This window comes from Papaver somniferum, chromosome 9 (assembly GCF_003573695.1).
Source record: "Papaver somniferum cultivar HN1 chromosome 9, ASM357369v1, whole genome shotgun sequence".
Classification (NCBI taxonomy): Eukaryota; Viridiplantae; Streptophyta; class Magnoliopsida; order Ranunculales; family Papaveraceae; genus Papaver; species Papaver somniferum.
In genome coordinates, this window is record NC_039366.1 from 23,040,140 (window position 1) to 23,055,833 (window position 15,694).

The following is a 15,694-nucleotide window of genomic DNA, read 5'->3' on the forward strand; positions in this document are numbered from 1 at the left end:
GATCGTTAACGATCCCCTGATACCATGTTGGTATGCATAAGATGTTATGCAGTATGCATAAGATGTTATGCAGTCAATATTGGTTATGCATAAGATGTTATGCAGTTAACTAAAACAGATTAAAGAAGAAACACAGTTTAACGTGGTTCGGCTATAGCCTACGTCCACGGGAGAAGAATGATTAGGGTTTCTTATTATCAATGGAGGTTTTACAAGAAGTGTATATATATATATATATATCCTATACATGCCACATATTCGTATAGATAACAACATATCTAGAGAATATTTTCTTGCAGTGTAAGCCAATCATAAATAGAGAAACCAAATATTCTCCTTTGTTCCAACAAGATGTTCCCAGTAATTGATTGATGTCATGGGCGGTGTACTTGCAAGGCACTGGAAGGGGAAGATGAACCTGAATAGCTTAGAACAACATTCTACATATACAGGAAGGAACCAAAAGAACTTACCTTGGAAGTGGGCTTTGAACGCGAAGCATTATGAGGCATGTGGTGGTGTAAGGGTTGAAATATTACATTTTTTCTCCCGATCACTTTACAAGCTAAAAGTGATCACATCAATAACTTCGATCCGATTTTTCTTGGGTTCTGTTGAGATTATTAGTCCCACATTGTATGGGTTTCTAAGATCCTGCGGTTTATAATCCTTTGGGTCTCTCCACTCATTGCCAATTGGTTTTGAGTTGGATGCCCGTATTCTAACATGGTATCAGAGCATGCTATTTGTGTCGAGTCAAATGACCGCACCTTTACTCCGCGTTACCCGATTTATTGTTCCACGTGTTAGACCCAACGATGCTACACGTGAGGGGGCGTGTTGAGATTATTAGTCCCACATTGTCCGGGTTTCTAAGATCCTGCGGTTTATAATCCTTTGGGCCTCTCCATTCATTGCCAATTGGTTTTGAGTTGGATGTCCGTTAATACAGGTTCTTGATAGTTTGTCCCCAAAACACGGTATGAGATATTGTTAAAGTTGAATATCTACCAATCTTATCTGGGTTGGTTCTAAGTACCTACTGCGATTTTATGACATTGTAGAGCAACTACAATATCCTTATCAGTTATCTAAGGTTACCAGTCTACCTTCCGGTGCTTCAAGCATGGAATCTTAGTGGATGGCGACTTTGTCATCAAGAGCCCCTTCAGCAAAATTTTGTAAGTCTGCAGCTCCGTTTTAAGTTTTTGCGTTTGCTCTCCATTACCTTTTTATTTTATTTTGCTAACATAGGCAAAAGAGTAACACCCGGTGTGTAGCACAAGTTACTTCCTTGTACATAGAGTTTTATTTTGAGTATACTTTCGATATTTAGGGAAATCATGATATTGCCAAAAATTGGCGCACAAGTTGGGTTTTCTTTTTCCATGTCTATTTAAGTCTGTCCAGCTGATTATTGTAGCAGTCCATTGATTGATAAAATTTATTGAAGTTGTATTCTTTCAGAAGTTTGTTGAAGTTGTATCAACGAATTAGGATAGGTTTACCGTTTGTTTCTTTAACTTGATTAATATCTCTTTCACAAGTGAACGAATTAGGATAGATTACCATTCGTTTCTCTAGCTTGATTAATACCTCTTTCACAAGTGACCTAATTTTCTAGGGTTTGAAGTAGCTATGGATGATAGTTTGTATGATGAGTTTGGAAACTACATTGGACCAGAAATCGAATCTGATGGAGAAGGAGAAGATGATGAAACTCTTTCTGATAAACCCTTAGAAGTACAACAACCTAATTCTGATGATGAAGAAAATATAGAGACTTCTAATGGTTGGGTTACTGCGGCTTTTAATGATGTTGATATGGATAACCAAATTGTACTTGCTGAAGATAAAAAATATTATCCGACTGCCGAAGAAGTTTATGGTGAAGATGTTGAAACCCTAGTAATGGATGAAGATGAGCAACCACTTGAACAACCAATTGTTAAACCTGTTAGAAATATTAAGTTTGAAGTTGGTGTTAAAGATTCTTCTACTTATGTTTCAACTCAATTTCTTGTAGGTTTAATGTCCAATCCGTCATTAGTTCGAAACGTTGCTCTTGTTGGTCATCTTCAACATGGTAAAACAGTTTTTATGGATATGTTAGTCGAACAAACACATAATATTTCGACTTTTCATTCTGATATTGAGAAACATATGAGGTATACTGATACTAGGATTGATGAACAAGAGAGAAGGATTTCGATTAAAGCTGTTCCCATGTCACTTGTTCTTGAGGATAGTAAAGCCAAGTCTTACTTGTGTAATATAATGGATACTCCTGGTCATGTTCAATTCTCTGATGAGATGACTGCTGCTCTTAGACTTGCTGATGGAGCTGTGTTAATTGTTGATGCTGCTGAAGGAGTTATGGTAAACACAGAGAGGGCTATACGTCATGCAATCCAAGAAAGGCTTCCTATTGTTCTTGTTATCAATAAGGTTGATAGGCTTATAACAGAACTTAAACTGCCACCGAATGATGCTTACCACAAATTGAGAAATATATTGGAAGTGGTCAATAACCACATCACTGCTGTCTCGTCAACTGCTGGAGCTGTGCAGACCATTGATCCATCAGCTGGTAATGTTTGTTTCGCAAGTGCAAGCGCTGGTTGGTCCTTCACTCTGCAGTCATTTGCCAAGTTGTATGTTAAGCTTCATGGTGTTCCATTTGATGCTTCAAAATTTGCATCACGACTCTGGGGAGATAGATATTATCATCCTAATACTAGGGTGTTCGAGAGGAAACCTCCTGTTAATGGGGGAGATAGGTCGTTTGTGCAGTTCATCCTTGAACCTCTTTACAAGATCTATAGCCAAGTAATCGGAGAGCACAAGAGGAGTGTGGAGGCAACTCTTGAGGAGCTTGGTGTTAAGCTTCCAAATGCTGCATACGAGCTGAATGTCAGGCCTTTGCTAAGGCTGGCTTGTAGCTCAGTTTTTGGATCTGCCACGGGTTTTACTGATATGCTAGTTCAGCACATCCCTTCTGCCAAGGAAGCTGCAGCGAGTAAAGTAGACCATATATATAGCGGGCTTCGAGATTCGGCGGTTTTTGACTCAATGGAGAGTTGTGATCCATCTGGACCTCTAATGGTTAATGTGACCAAACTTTACCCCAAATCAGATTGCAGTGTCTTTGATGTTCTTGGTAGAGTTTATAGTGGTGAGATTCAGACGGGACAGACTCTACGTGTACTGGGAGAAGGTTATTCACCAGATGATGAAGAGGATATGACTATAAAAGAAGTTACCAAGTTGTGGATTTATCAAGCTCGTTATCGGATACCTGTAAGCAAAGCTCCTGCAGGTTCTTGGGTACTCATTGAAGGTGTTGATGCTTCGATTATGAAGACTGCAACCCTTTGTCATGCGGATTATGATGAAGATGTAGATATATTCAGACCTCTTAGATTCAATACCCTTCCTGTGGTTAAGACAGCCGTAGAGCCTTTGAACCCTAGTGAGTTACCCAAAATGGTCGAAGGTCTTAGAAAGATCAGCAAAAGCTATCCTCTCGCCATCACTAAAGTTGAAGAGTCTGGTGAGCATACTATATTGGGTACTGGGGAGTTATATTTGGATTGTATCATGAAGGACCTTAGGGATCTCTATTCTGAAGTGGAAGTCAAGGTGGCAGATCCTGTTGTCTCATTCTGCGAGACAGTGGTGGAGTCCTCTTCGATGAAATGTTTCGCCGAAACACCCAACAAAAAGAGCAAGCTAACCATGATTGCTGAGCCCTTAGAAAAGGGATTGGCGGAGGATATTGAAAATGGTGTTGTAAGCATTGATTGGCCTCAGAAGAGACTTGGCGTCTTCTTCAAAGACACATATAAGTGGGATCCTCTTGCAGCAAAATCTGTTTGGGCCTTCGGGCCAGATAAGCAGGGATCCAACATCCTCTTAGATGATACCTTATTCAGTGAAGTTGATAAGAGCTTGTTGAATGCTGTCAAAGATTCCATTGTCCAAGGGTTCCAATGGGGTGCACGTGAGGGACCTCTCTGTGACGAACCTATCAGAAATGTGAAGTTCAATATTGTTGATGCTAAGATTGCTCCTGAACCCATACATCGAGGCTCTGGTCAGATTATTCCGACAGCTCGGCGAGTTGCATATTCGTCTTTCCTCATGGCAAGCCCACGTCTAATGGAACCTGTATACTATGTTGAGATACAAACCCCAATAGATTGTGTATCTGCCATCTATTCAGTGTTATCTCGTCGACGTGGTCATGTTACAGCTGATGTTCCTCAGCCTGGTACGCCAGCTTACATTGTGAAGGCATTTCTGCCGGCAATCGAGTCCTTCGGATTTGAGACTGACTTGAGGTACCACACTCAAGGTCAGGCTTTCTGTCTCTCTGTTTTCGATCACTGGGCTATAGTACCTGGTGATCCCCTTGACAAGAGTATTGTGCTTAGACCTCTTGAGCCGGCACCCATTCAGCACCTTGCACGAGAGTTCATGGTTAAGACAAGGCGTCGCAAGGGAATGAGCGAGGATGTCAGCATCAGCAAGTTCTTTGACGAGGCCATGATGGTGGAATTCGCTCAGGAGGCAGCTGATCTTCATCAGCAAATGCTGTGAGGTTCATTTCCTACGAATACTCGACGTTCATTTTACTGGACGCCTGGTTTGTTTTTTCTCCTTAGTTTATCGTTATCGTTTTTCTTTTTGTTATTGTTCTTTACTCCTAGAAGCGGATTTGAAACAAAAGAAATTTGCTGGAGAAAGAAAATTATAACATAATTTCAGAAACTATCTTTTAATAATCATAAAGATTTCAACTCTTAGAAATTTAGAGTAAACTTCATTTACCACTAAACAAAAAACTTAAATATGCTTAGCCTAAACATTTAGTTGAACAAAGTCGGCCGAAGAAAGATCCGCCACTGGATGCATGACAAGCGAGCCTAAACATTCACTCAAAACCAGCAGATATCATGCGAGCGTACCAACTTTCATAGGCTCTATGGATTTTGGTTCGATAGGATACCTTTTCCTTATAGCCTGTTTAGTATACCCTCTTGTTTTGTATTTGCAGCTTTTATCACCACTTTCTCCATGATCTTTCAGAGAAATAAAGCTGTTTGTGTGTGGAATAACTTCAATGCTTGAGCAGCGCATACCGTTATCCATAATGCAGCTTTTATCACCACTTTCTCCACGATCCTTCAGGGAAATAAAACTGTTTGTGTGTGGAATAACTTCAATGCTTGAGCAGCGCCTACCGTTATCCATAATATGGTCCCATATTTTGTTTAAAGTTGAAGCTTCAGGGTCATAGCTATAAAGAGTATTGTGTCCGTGCCATAATAGAACTTGATTGCTCCTTGTAACTGCAAATGGCTCAAAGAGATGAACATCCATCGACTCTATACTGAACTCCTTGATCCAACTCCATGAATTGTCGTCATAGTAGCCGGCCGATGTCTGACGGTGCGATTCCGCGTTATTATTATTTCTCTTGAATGCCCATATTTCTATGCAATCATCAAAATCTCTGCAAACAAAACACAAATTACCTCCCAGCAACTTGAGCCGGTTATTGCCAAACGGTTCACGAGGCGGCATTGGCAGCAGCCGAATCTTCTCATCTTCCAAATCGAAGCCAAAAACCTTATGCTCTCGTACGTCAGAATTCAACCAATGCAGAACTCCATTAGCAAAAACACCGCAGGACGAACGTAAATCGTGATGCATAGTTCCTACGTTTCTCCACTCACGACAACCAATTGTATGAACTAGCAATATGTTTGTTTACTCCTGACTCATCTGAGTCGTCTGGATCTGAGTCATCTGGATCTCAGTCAAATCATCTGACTCATCTGGATCTGACTCAATATGTTTGTTTTGAGTCAGATCTGACTCAAAAAACGTGAGTCAGTGGTTTGGTCCCGTGAGTCAGGGGTATTTTGTTACCTGACTCAAATGGGTCCGAGTCAGGGGTTATGTCTCACATAGGTCGAGTCAGATCTGACTCAAAATGCAAAACAAACGGTCTGACTGCTGACTCGGCCCGAGTCAGAAATTGACTCAGATCCAGACGGCGAGTCAGCTGCAAACAAACAAGATGTGGGACATCTCCCACCCCTCTTTTCCTGTAGTAAATTCTAACAATTGTGTACTTCTTGGTAGACTGGCAATAACCGAACCCATCTGTTACGGGTGCATGCCTGTTCACCAATCACTCTCATATCGGACCAGGATGCCTCATTTATCGAAATTTAAAGTGTTACGATCGTATGATTCATCAATTCCCTACCCTCGTACCTGAAAAGAGTGGTAGATACTACCTCATTTGGACATGTTAAGTGACCAAGTCAACAATAAAAGAAGTCCTCGTAGAGTATATACACAATAGATACTCTTTTGTTTAATCAAAATATACCAAATGACCAAGTAGTGTCCGGTAGAATTTTTCTTCGTCCACAGTATTCAAATAATGCTCCCCAAGATCATCGTTCCCACGAACAATAATTCAAATTAAGATAAAATACCTCACCTTGATCACGAATATTAAATTTTAATCATCTTGGTCAATGAATATGATTATCTGCTTAAGTAATGTGACACATTAATCACACGTGTCCAAATCCTACTCGTAAACTCACAGGTACACATCATTTCCAACAAATAACATCTCGCCACGTATCAAGTCACTGCCATTTTGGTTTCCTCATGGCTCGTAGGAGTCCAAATTTGTTCACACTCCTCTAACGAGTGTATATTTCTCATTAATTTCTGATTGGTTGATTATTTAAATGATGACCCATTATCCTCCATGTTCAGAATCACGGTACTCGTTACATAATTCCTCAAATTAAATCAAAAATAAATATTGAAATGTGAAATATACATTCGTTAAAGATTGTCCACGAATTCGCACACGCCTCATACATACACGAAAGACGCACAATAAAACGAGCACTTCCTCGAGATTCACAGGTCAACGATTCATTTCAATCTCAACGGTCATAATGACACGAATAGTTTAAATCGGAAGCTGATCTGTAACTGTTGTTATTCTGTCACGATCTTCAAGACCTGACTGGACCATCTTATAAAACGATCTTCAGATAAACAGAAAAAACCAGATCTCTGAAACTAAAACCCTAGCTAGAAAGAAAATTTTCAGACCAAAAAAATGGGAAAAACCACTAGATTTCTTCTGTTTCTGACAATCTCAGCTCTGCTAATCTTCAACGTTGTTTCTTCAACAGAAGAGACCAAAAAAGATGAAGAAGATCTAGATGAAGATCTCAAATTCTTATTAGAAACTGAAGGTGATAAATCAGATGAAGCTCATGATCACCATCATGGTCATGAACATGGTGAATCAAGTGGTGATGAAGGAGAAGATGATTTTGAGAATTATGATGATTTTGAAGATTCAGTAGATCCTGATGCTGCTGCATCAGATGAAGACCCATTTAAAGTGGATGCAGATGAGAAAGATGTTGTGGTATTGAAACAAGGGAATTTCAGTGAGTTTATTGAGAAGAATAAGTATGTCATGGTTGAATTTTATGCACCATGGTGTGGACATTGTCAATCACTTGCACCTGAGTATGCAACTGCTGCTACTGAATTGAAAGATGAAGGAGTTGTTCTTGCTAAAGTTGATGCTACTGAAGAGAATGAATTAGCTCAGAAATATAATGTTGAGGGATTTCCTACTGTCTTCTTCTTTATTGATGGTGTTCATAAGTCTTATCCTGGTCAACGTACTAAGTAAGTATATCCAATCTTATGAAAATTTCATTTAGATTTTGTGTTTCTGATATCATTTTTAGTGTAATATGCATTAATTTTACTAGTTTTTGGTAGAGATTTTTCCCCCAGACTTGTAGATTTTCTTGCAATTTTGTTTAGGGCCCAAATGATCGATTTCATGGATAGATTGTCATCGAAATTACATCAAAAGTATGTTTACAAACAAACATTGAATTAGATTATCAAATTATGCAGGGAGGGTATTGTGTCATGGATCAAGAAGAAAACAGGACCAGGAGTTAAAAATGTTACCACAGTTGAAGAGGCTGAGACTATTTTGGGCGCAGAGGAGAAACTTGTTTTGGGTTTCTTCGATTCGTTGGTGGTAAGTACTTATTTGTATGTTGCTAGACTTGAGATGCTAAGTATCTTATTGCTTGTTTAATATGTTTAATGGTCTATTGCTTTCTTTTGAAATAGAACTATGGTTTCTCAATCTGAGATGAGATTTATGTCATATCGGTTTTTTATAAAACGGATCCCATAATTGGTTTTCTCGATGCATAAAAAGTCATTGAAATAATCCACTTTCCTTTAGGCAAATAATGGTTTCCTGTTTTCTTCTATGGTAATGAAACTTGTCGCTTGTTGCTGTTATTTTGGTGTATTTAAGATCATTTTGATGAAAGCTTTCAGAATATGTAAATCTGAGGTTGTTCGAAAGATGGCAACCATGTTTGTTTGGTTTCACCCAGCTAGGCACACAGTTTTCGAAGTCTTTTCCGCTATAAAGAAAACTTTGTTACGACATGTCATTTTATGTTGTTCGACCGTCTTTTACGAGTTGATGTTTGAAACTGATAAGCTAGTAGTAGATTTTTCTTGGGGGTTGTATATTAGTTAGGTCCTTACATGTTCTCCTTGTTATAAACTCAAATTCACACTCTATCAGTCATTTTACAGTTAATTTGATTTCTTTTCAACGGCGCAGGGTTCTGACAGTAATGAGCTTTCTTCTGCATCAAAACTTGAAGATGATGTCAACTTCTATCAAACAAACAATCCTGATGTAGCAAAAGTATTCCACATCGATCCCAAGGCCAAGCGCCCTGCTTTGGTTTTGCTGAAGAAGGAGGCTGAGAAAATAAGCAACTACAGTTAGTTCTCTTACTTGTTTCTACCTGTGCAACTTATTGCTTCAATTATTATATTGAGCAAACATCAGTTAATTCTGTTGTATTTTCCTCTTTGTAGATGGCAAGTTCACAACAGCTGCGATATCTGAGTTTGTTTTTGAAAACAAACTTCCACTTGTGAACAATTTTACCAGGGAAACTGCTCCCATGATTTTCGAGAATCCCATTAAGAATCAAGTAATAACAATGACTATGAATGTGTCATTATTATGATATAGTTCTAACATCATTTTCTCTCATTTGAGGGATTAACCTTTTTATCGACTTGAACGTGGCTTCAACTTCTGTATCCAGGTTTTGCTCTTTGCTGCATCAAAGGATGCAGAGAAGTATCTTCCAGCACTTCAGGAAGCAGCAAAACTTTTCAAGGGAAAGGTAGCTTCAGTGATTTGTACCTTTTGCCTTCCGTAGTAGGTAGAGATTAGATCATGTTACCTGTGTATTAAATTATGGTTTATCTTTGGGTTTTTGCAGCTTATCTTTGTATATGTGGAAATGGACAACGAAGATGTTGGTAAACCAGTTTCGGATTATTTCGGCGTCTCTGGAGATGGTCCCAAAGTAATTTTTCTGCTTTCTTAATTGTTTCATATTTCTAGTATGATTAGTTCATTAAGTTGGAAGTCAAGATGTTTGAAAAGTTAACTGTAGCGGTGTTCATGGTTTTCAGGTTCTTGCATACACTGGAAACGAAGATGGAAAGAAGTTTTTCCTTGACGGTGAAGTTACCCAAGCCAGTATTAAGGTTAGAAGTGATTTTCTTCCCTTCTTTCTTTTTATTTTTGCCATGTCCAATATGATTTTAGTAATAAAGCAAGCAAAATTTACTCTCTCATCAGGTCTGTAACGTAATAGATTTTGTAGACTCAATGTTAACGTAATATATCTATTATTTATCTCTCTCAGGCATTCGGGGAGGATTTCCTTGCAGACAAGCTTAAGCCTTTCTTTAAATCTGATCCAATTCCAGAAACAGTAAGTGCAGAACTTTTTGTTTCTGCTTAACTCTCCAACTCATATATCTGACCTGAGTTCGCTTATCTATTTGGATCGTCACAGAACGATGGGGATGTGAAAATTGTGGTTGGAGATAACTTCGATGCTGTAGTGTTGGATGAATCAAAGGATGTTCTTCTTGAGGTTTGTACTCAGCATCCATGAACCCGATATCTCAGGACCATGTAGTAGTCTTCTGCTATCTTGATTGTGATGTGATGCAATATCTTTGGCTTTTGCACCAGATTTATGCACCATGGTGTGGTCACTGCCAAACTCTGGAGCCCATTTACAACAAGCTAGCAAAGCATCTTCGTGGTATTGATTCACTAGTCATAGCAAAAATGGATGGTACCACGAATGAGCACCCTAGGGCCAAGGTTTGCTTCTCGGGTTATCATTATTCATTATAAAGTTCTCTCGTCTCTAAGTTAGTAATTAAACTAAAGTTTAAGCATGCTAGACAGCTAGAATAGCAACTTTGATGTTTTTTTTGCTCTCACACATTTGGAGTAATATGTATGAATTTTTCTAACTCACTACCTGTTTTTCTCAGTCTGATGGTTTCCCCACTATTCTTTTCTTCCCTGCTGGAAACAAGAGCTTTGATCCTGTAAGTAAATTATTTTTACTTTTTATTGCATAAATTCTTACTGAGTGTTACACTTTGAGCTTGCCTTTTTATAATTGTTTTTTTTTCTTCTTTCTGTTGGGATTTGGGCAGCTTAATGTCGAGGTTGACAGAACAGTCGTGGCATTCTACAAGTACATTAAGAAACATGCTTCCATTCATTTCAAGCTACAAAAACCTGAAGATGCCACAGCTGCATCTAAGACTACCGAAAGCAGCATCAATGATGTGAAAGATGAATTGTAAGGGTTATACTGAGGGTAACCAACTGTTTAGTGTGTACACTAGTTTATCTGACCTTTTCCTGTTAAAAAGGTTTTAAATGTACGCTAATAAATGTGTTATTAGTTTATCAGTTTAGAAAGAGCGGAAAAAAAATTGTAGGTTTTTCTTATATCCCATTCCTTTCACAATTGTTAAAATCAATTTACTTTCCAGTTCAAATTTTTCCTTTGCACGACCCATTAAAGTCAAAATAACTCTGACTATGAACATTATGACCGTTTTTTGTCTTCTTATTCACGAATCATTGAATCCCTCTTTTCCATTAAACAAAACTAACAACGGTCAAGTTAGAAACCATAATTTAGATTCTAATTAATTATTATAGTTCTATAGGCAATTAATTAGTAAACCATTTTTATGGAAGATCCATTAATGAAAAACTAGGAGAAAATATCTCAGTGCTAGTTCAATCAGATTATGCTAATTTTATTCAATCCATTTTGTGAACAAGGTTTAGGGTTGATTAATTAACTTAATTAATCACAAGAGCAGGGTAATCTTAAGAATATGATCATCTAATTGGAGTGACAATACCAATTGCACTTGAACTACTGTATGTGCCAGAATATGCTAATCAAATCACACAGTCTTAGTACAGTAGGGTTTACTTAAAATTATCTTAAAAGATGCTCTAGTTAATAGTTTGAACTACTGTATGTGCCAGGAATATGCTAATCAAATCACATCGTTTTTAGTATCCATATATATACAATAGGGTTTACTTAAAATTATCTTAAAAGATATTAGCAGATGCTCTAGTTAATGGCACCTGTCCAAAGGTAATCCAACAAACCAGACTCGATTACCCAACTATGTTGAGCGTTAAAACCGTTGATTTAGCATCTGACGGTTGCCCTTTTGGGCGGTTAGCCGTATCCACGGATTTTTGTTCATGGATACGGGTCATTTGCCAGGGTCCACTTTGAAGACGGTCATACCCTCAGCATGCGAACTTGCTATACCACTAGTTGGCAGACTTGCTATGTCTTTTGGGCAGGAATAAAGTGAGAATACTATTTTAACGATCGTGAATACGTAAACCCTACTAGAGCGGTGTGCCAACTCCCTGTTCATCACAACACGACACGGGATGTGTTAAGGATTACTCTTACCAATAGGTGGGTTGCGTCTTGCCAGGCTGACGGCCGGTGTAAAAATTTTTGTCGCATTTTTGGAGATAAGATCGTTACGCGGTTTATCTCTGCTCGACCTGGTACTTGCTACTGGAAAATAGCTTTGGTTTTGGTTTTTGGTTTTGGCTCTAGTTAATGGAACATGCTTCCAAATTAGTGTATGATTTAATAATGTTAGGAAAACCGTGTGTTTCCTATTAGGTCTGTTCCACATTGAGGTGGATTCCCTAATTGAAGTGGACATATTATTAGGAACGAGTTTATTCCTAATAGGAGATTAATACTTGGTGATCAAGTTTGTGTTCTCTATATATATAAATAGAATTTTAGGTTTGTAGAGATCCAACCTAGAAGAGTGGTAAATCCTTGTGCTTAGGATTTTGGTCCCACAAGGTCAATCTCGGTGTGAGAGAAAAACTTGTAGAGAGAGAATTTTGGTGTTCTAGTGTTCAGGGTTTGGGGCTTTGCCCAAAACCAAGTTTCTAGTGTTTCCATGTTTCTCCTTTGTTACTAGCAATTGTGAAGACGGTGTAGAAGAGAAGACACGAGGATGGTTTGTCGAATGTTTTAGAGACTTGGTTTCTATGGGTTCCTCAATGGTATTCTCGGGTATGTCTTGTTTACTCTTTGGGTCTTGTCTGAGGTTGTGGAAAGAGCATGTAATAATCTTTGATTCAATGGAAGTTTTTCAGGTGGTGTTGGCCGTAGATGTAGCCTGTAAAGGTGAACCACGTATATCTTGTGTTGTGGTTGTCTGTGCTTCTTTATCTTCTGTCTCTCTTCTTATTTCTCCATGTTTGGTCCAAATCACCAATTTCCCTTTGTGATCCTGATTTCCGCTGCGCTCGGGGTGCCAATTTTCCCAATAGTTGGTATCAGAGCAAGTACATGCTGGTGTGATTAAACCTGGGATTGAACGATAGTTTATTGTTCGGGTAGAGAAATTTATTTTTTGAAGATAATGTTTCAGCCGTTGTTTACACAAACATGGATTTGTGATGTGATTTACAAATCAGAGAGGTTCAACTTGGTAGAAGTTTATGTTCTTCGTTTGGTTTTATGATGTAGTATGGAATGCGGATTAAGGTTGAATGAGGTGGAATACATATATACTTCTTGAAAGGTGTTAGTGACCATACACTATAAAGAATGGGTTACAAAGTTTGAAGAAAGGTTGGGGTTGTGAGGTCTCATGTAGAAGCAAGTCCAGCAACGCTTCGAAGTTATGCGCGAGATGTTATGGATTTGTGTTCTTAGTCTATGTTAAAGTATTCTTGATGGCTTGCACGTAATATCAAGAATGTGGCCGATCTCGAAAGCATGTACCACGGTAATATGGGCATTAACGCGGTATATATTCTAAGCGAGTATCTTGGGTGTGATGGTGGTAAAAAGTATGTCAGATTGGTGATGGCTTTGAGAATCTCTTAAAGGATTAAGCATGTTAATCACAGTGGAGATATCTGATGGTTTGTTTCAGATACACGGTAATCTTGACATGTGCTGGAGTATGATATTGAAGCTAATTTTTCCTTTCTGGGTTATAGTTCAATATGTTGTTAGCTTACTGGTTAGGTGAAGCTAAAGGTGATTCTTCTGGATGGTTCTCTTGGGGATCAACGGTGAAATCTGTGCAAGGATTCATTGATGGTGATTGAATATTTTCATGGTGTTTGTGAAACATGATCAATTTCACAAGTGTTCTTCACAATGAAGATGTATTGAAGACTTTTATCAATGTCATGGTGTTTTGTTTGAAAAGATGGTTCTACGAATATGGAAGTTCAGATTTGAGCTTCAAAAGTAATTCTGCAGATATATATAGATGGTGAACAACTCTGGTGGAAGATGGAGGTAATTTCATGTGATCGTCTCATGCTTGATAGCATCATCCGAGGTGGAGATTGTTAGGAAAACCGTGTGTTTCCTATTAGGTCCGTTCCATATTGAGGTGGATTCCCTAATTGGAGTGGGAATATTATTAGGAAAGAGTTTATTCCTAATAGGAGACTAATACTTGGTGGTCAAGTTTGTGTTCTATATATATATGACTAGAATTGTAGGTATGTAGAAATCCAACCTAGAAGAGTGGTAAATCTTTGTGCTTAGGATTTTGGTCCCACAAGGTCAATATCAGTGTGAGAGAAAAACTTGTAGAGGGAGGATTTTGGTATTCTAGTGTTTAGGGTTTAGGGATTTGCCCCAAACCAAGTTTCTAGTGTTTCCATGTTTCTCCTCTTTTACTAGCAACTGTGAAGACGGTATAGAAGAGAAGACACGAGGCTGGTTTGACAAATGGTTTAGAGAGTTAGTTTCTATGGGTTCCTCAATGGTGTTCTCGGGTATGTCTTGTTTAATCTTTGGGTCTTGTCTGGGGTTGTGGAAAGAGCATGTAATGGTCTTTGATTCGATGAAAGTTTTTCAGGTGGTGTTGGCCGTAGATGTAGCCTGTAAAGGTGAACCACGTATATCTTGTGTTGTGGTTGTCTGTGCTTATTTATCTTCTGTCTCTCTTCTTATTTCTCCATTTTTGGTCCAAATCACCAATTTCCCTTTGTGATCCTGATTCCCGCTGCGCTCGGGGTACCAATTTTCCAAACAAATAACACATGCTTCCAAATTAGTGTATGATTTAATTGGTATGGTGTAAATCACAATATATGTTCCAACTATTCCTAAATAATATGATTCCCTAGTCTACCTCGCCCACCATTTTTAATATCTATCCAATATCATACACCAAATTTTTTCTTTCTCTATTTTCACTAAAGGTGGTGATAATCATGGATATGGAGTAGAAGAGATAGTGCAGTGGCGAAGATGGAGATTGATTTACCTAGGTCTTTTTTTGGTTAGTTTTAGGGTGATTTTCTTATTGGATGTAAATAAAAAGTCAAGAGATGAGATTTAGGATATATGAAATTTGAAATGGGTGGCGCTTAGGGTAATTGGGATAAAAATTACGTGGGATGGGAAATAGAGAAAACCAAAAAGTAAGTTTAAGTAGACAGATATACACAATAGTCGATGGTTTTTCACTTTTGAATTTTTTACTTGTTTTTAAGTTTTTAGAACTGTAAAGAAAAAGTTACAATAAAATACGAAATTTTCTCTTTTATTATAGAAGTAATGTAATTCTTTTTTTTTACCTATGCTTCCTCTCATATTTTACCTGATTGTAAGTTGTAACACCACATAGAAATGAGAACTAGGATTCATCAATCACTCATCTTGGCTCCCATAATGTCCCCTATCACTATTAAAAGCATGGTAGTGGCAAATAAGGTGGAGATTCTGGAGAATACAACAATGTCTTGGAAAAATATGAAATAATTTTGAGAAAACATAGTAATTTCTTTTATCAAAATTTGGGGAGCAGAAAGCATTATGGCTTCTTCTTCCTATGTGTATCAGCTCCGTTTTGCTGCAATCCATCCTTGTAATCATAATGATCAACAACAAACCTTAAGAAAACCCACATCCATGTTTCCTTCACCAACTTATCATCTCTGATTAGGGCTTTTTGTTCTTTACCTAATCCCCACTAAGTCACCCAGAAATACAATTCCAATTTCTTTCACCTAAAATCCAAAAAAACCTTAACCTTTTCTTCAAATATTCTTCAACAAAGAGTACAACAGTCTGTATAGCAGCATTATATGAAGCAAATACTACTACTTCAAAAATTACTCTGAAATTTCCAGCTGCAGAGATATCAATTC

At 38.1% G+C, this 15,694-nt stretch overlaps 2 protein-coding genes across 3 annotated transcripts; both read left to right on the forward strand.

Annotated features, from left to right (window-relative positions):
• The first annotated feature begins 1,050 nt into the window (after positions 1 to 1,050).
• LOC113308811 (110 kDa U5 small nuclear ribonucleoprotein component CLO-like) lies at positions 1,051 to 4,756 on the forward strand. Of its 2 annotated transcripts, none has more exons than XM_026557264.1 (2): positions 1,051 to 1,181; positions 1,625 to 4,756. In XM_026557264.1, exons 1-2 carry the CDS (start codon positions 1,142 to 1,144, stop codon positions 4,600 to 4,602), a joined length of 3,018 nt encoding a protein of 1,005 aa, XP_026413049.1. In that variant the 5' UTR covers positions 1,051 to 1,141; the 3' UTR covers positions 4,603 to 4,756. The 2 variants fall into 2 exon arrangements, with proteins under 2 accessions (XP_026413049.1, XP_026413050.1); XM_026557265.1 differs by having other exon boundaries at positions 2,027 to 4,756.
• Positions 4,757 to 7,099: 2,343 nt separating this feature from the next.
• LOC113310317 (protein disulfide isomerase-like 1-4) lies at positions 7,100 to 11,014 on the forward strand. Its single transcript, XM_026558938.1, has 12 exons — positions 7,100 to 7,749; positions 7,987 to 8,116; positions 8,723 to 8,888; positions 8,986 to 9,104; positions 9,222 to 9,302; positions 9,402 to 9,488; positions 9,598 to 9,672; positions 9,834 to 9,902; positions 9,987 to 10,067; positions 10,169 to 10,303; positions 10,480 to 10,536; positions 10,648 to 11,014. The coding sequence occupies exons 1-12, from the start codon at positions 7,163 to 7,165 to the stop codon at positions 10,798 to 10,800; spliced, it is 1,740 nt and encodes a 579-aa protein (XP_026414723.1). The 5' UTR covers positions 7,100 to 7,162; the 3' UTR covers positions 10,801 to 11,014.
• Positions 11,015 to 15,694: the final 4,680 nt, after the last annotated feature.

Bases quoted from the DNA above. Each gene is read 5' to 3' on its own strand.
- LOC113308811 (XM_026557264.1), top strand. From the start codon at position 1,142: ATGGCGACTTTGTCATCAAGAGCCCCTTCAGCAAAATTTT. The intron at 1,182-1,624 runs GTAAGTCTGCAG...CTAATTTTCTAG, and splicing joins AGCCCCTTCAGCAAAATTTT to GGTTTGAAGTAGCTATGGAT.
- LOC113310317 (XM_026558938.1), top strand. From the start codon at position 7,163: ATGGGAAAAACCACTAGATTTCTTCTGTTTCTGACAATCTCAGCTCTG. The intron at 8,889-8,985 runs GTTAGTTCTCTT...TCCTCTTTGTAG, and splicing joins TGAGAAAATAAGCAACTACA to ATGGCAAGTTCACAACAGCT. The intron at 9,673-9,833 runs GTTAGAAGTGAT...TATCTCTCTCAG, and splicing joins TTACCCAAGCCAGTATTAAG to GCATTCGGGGAGGATTTCCT.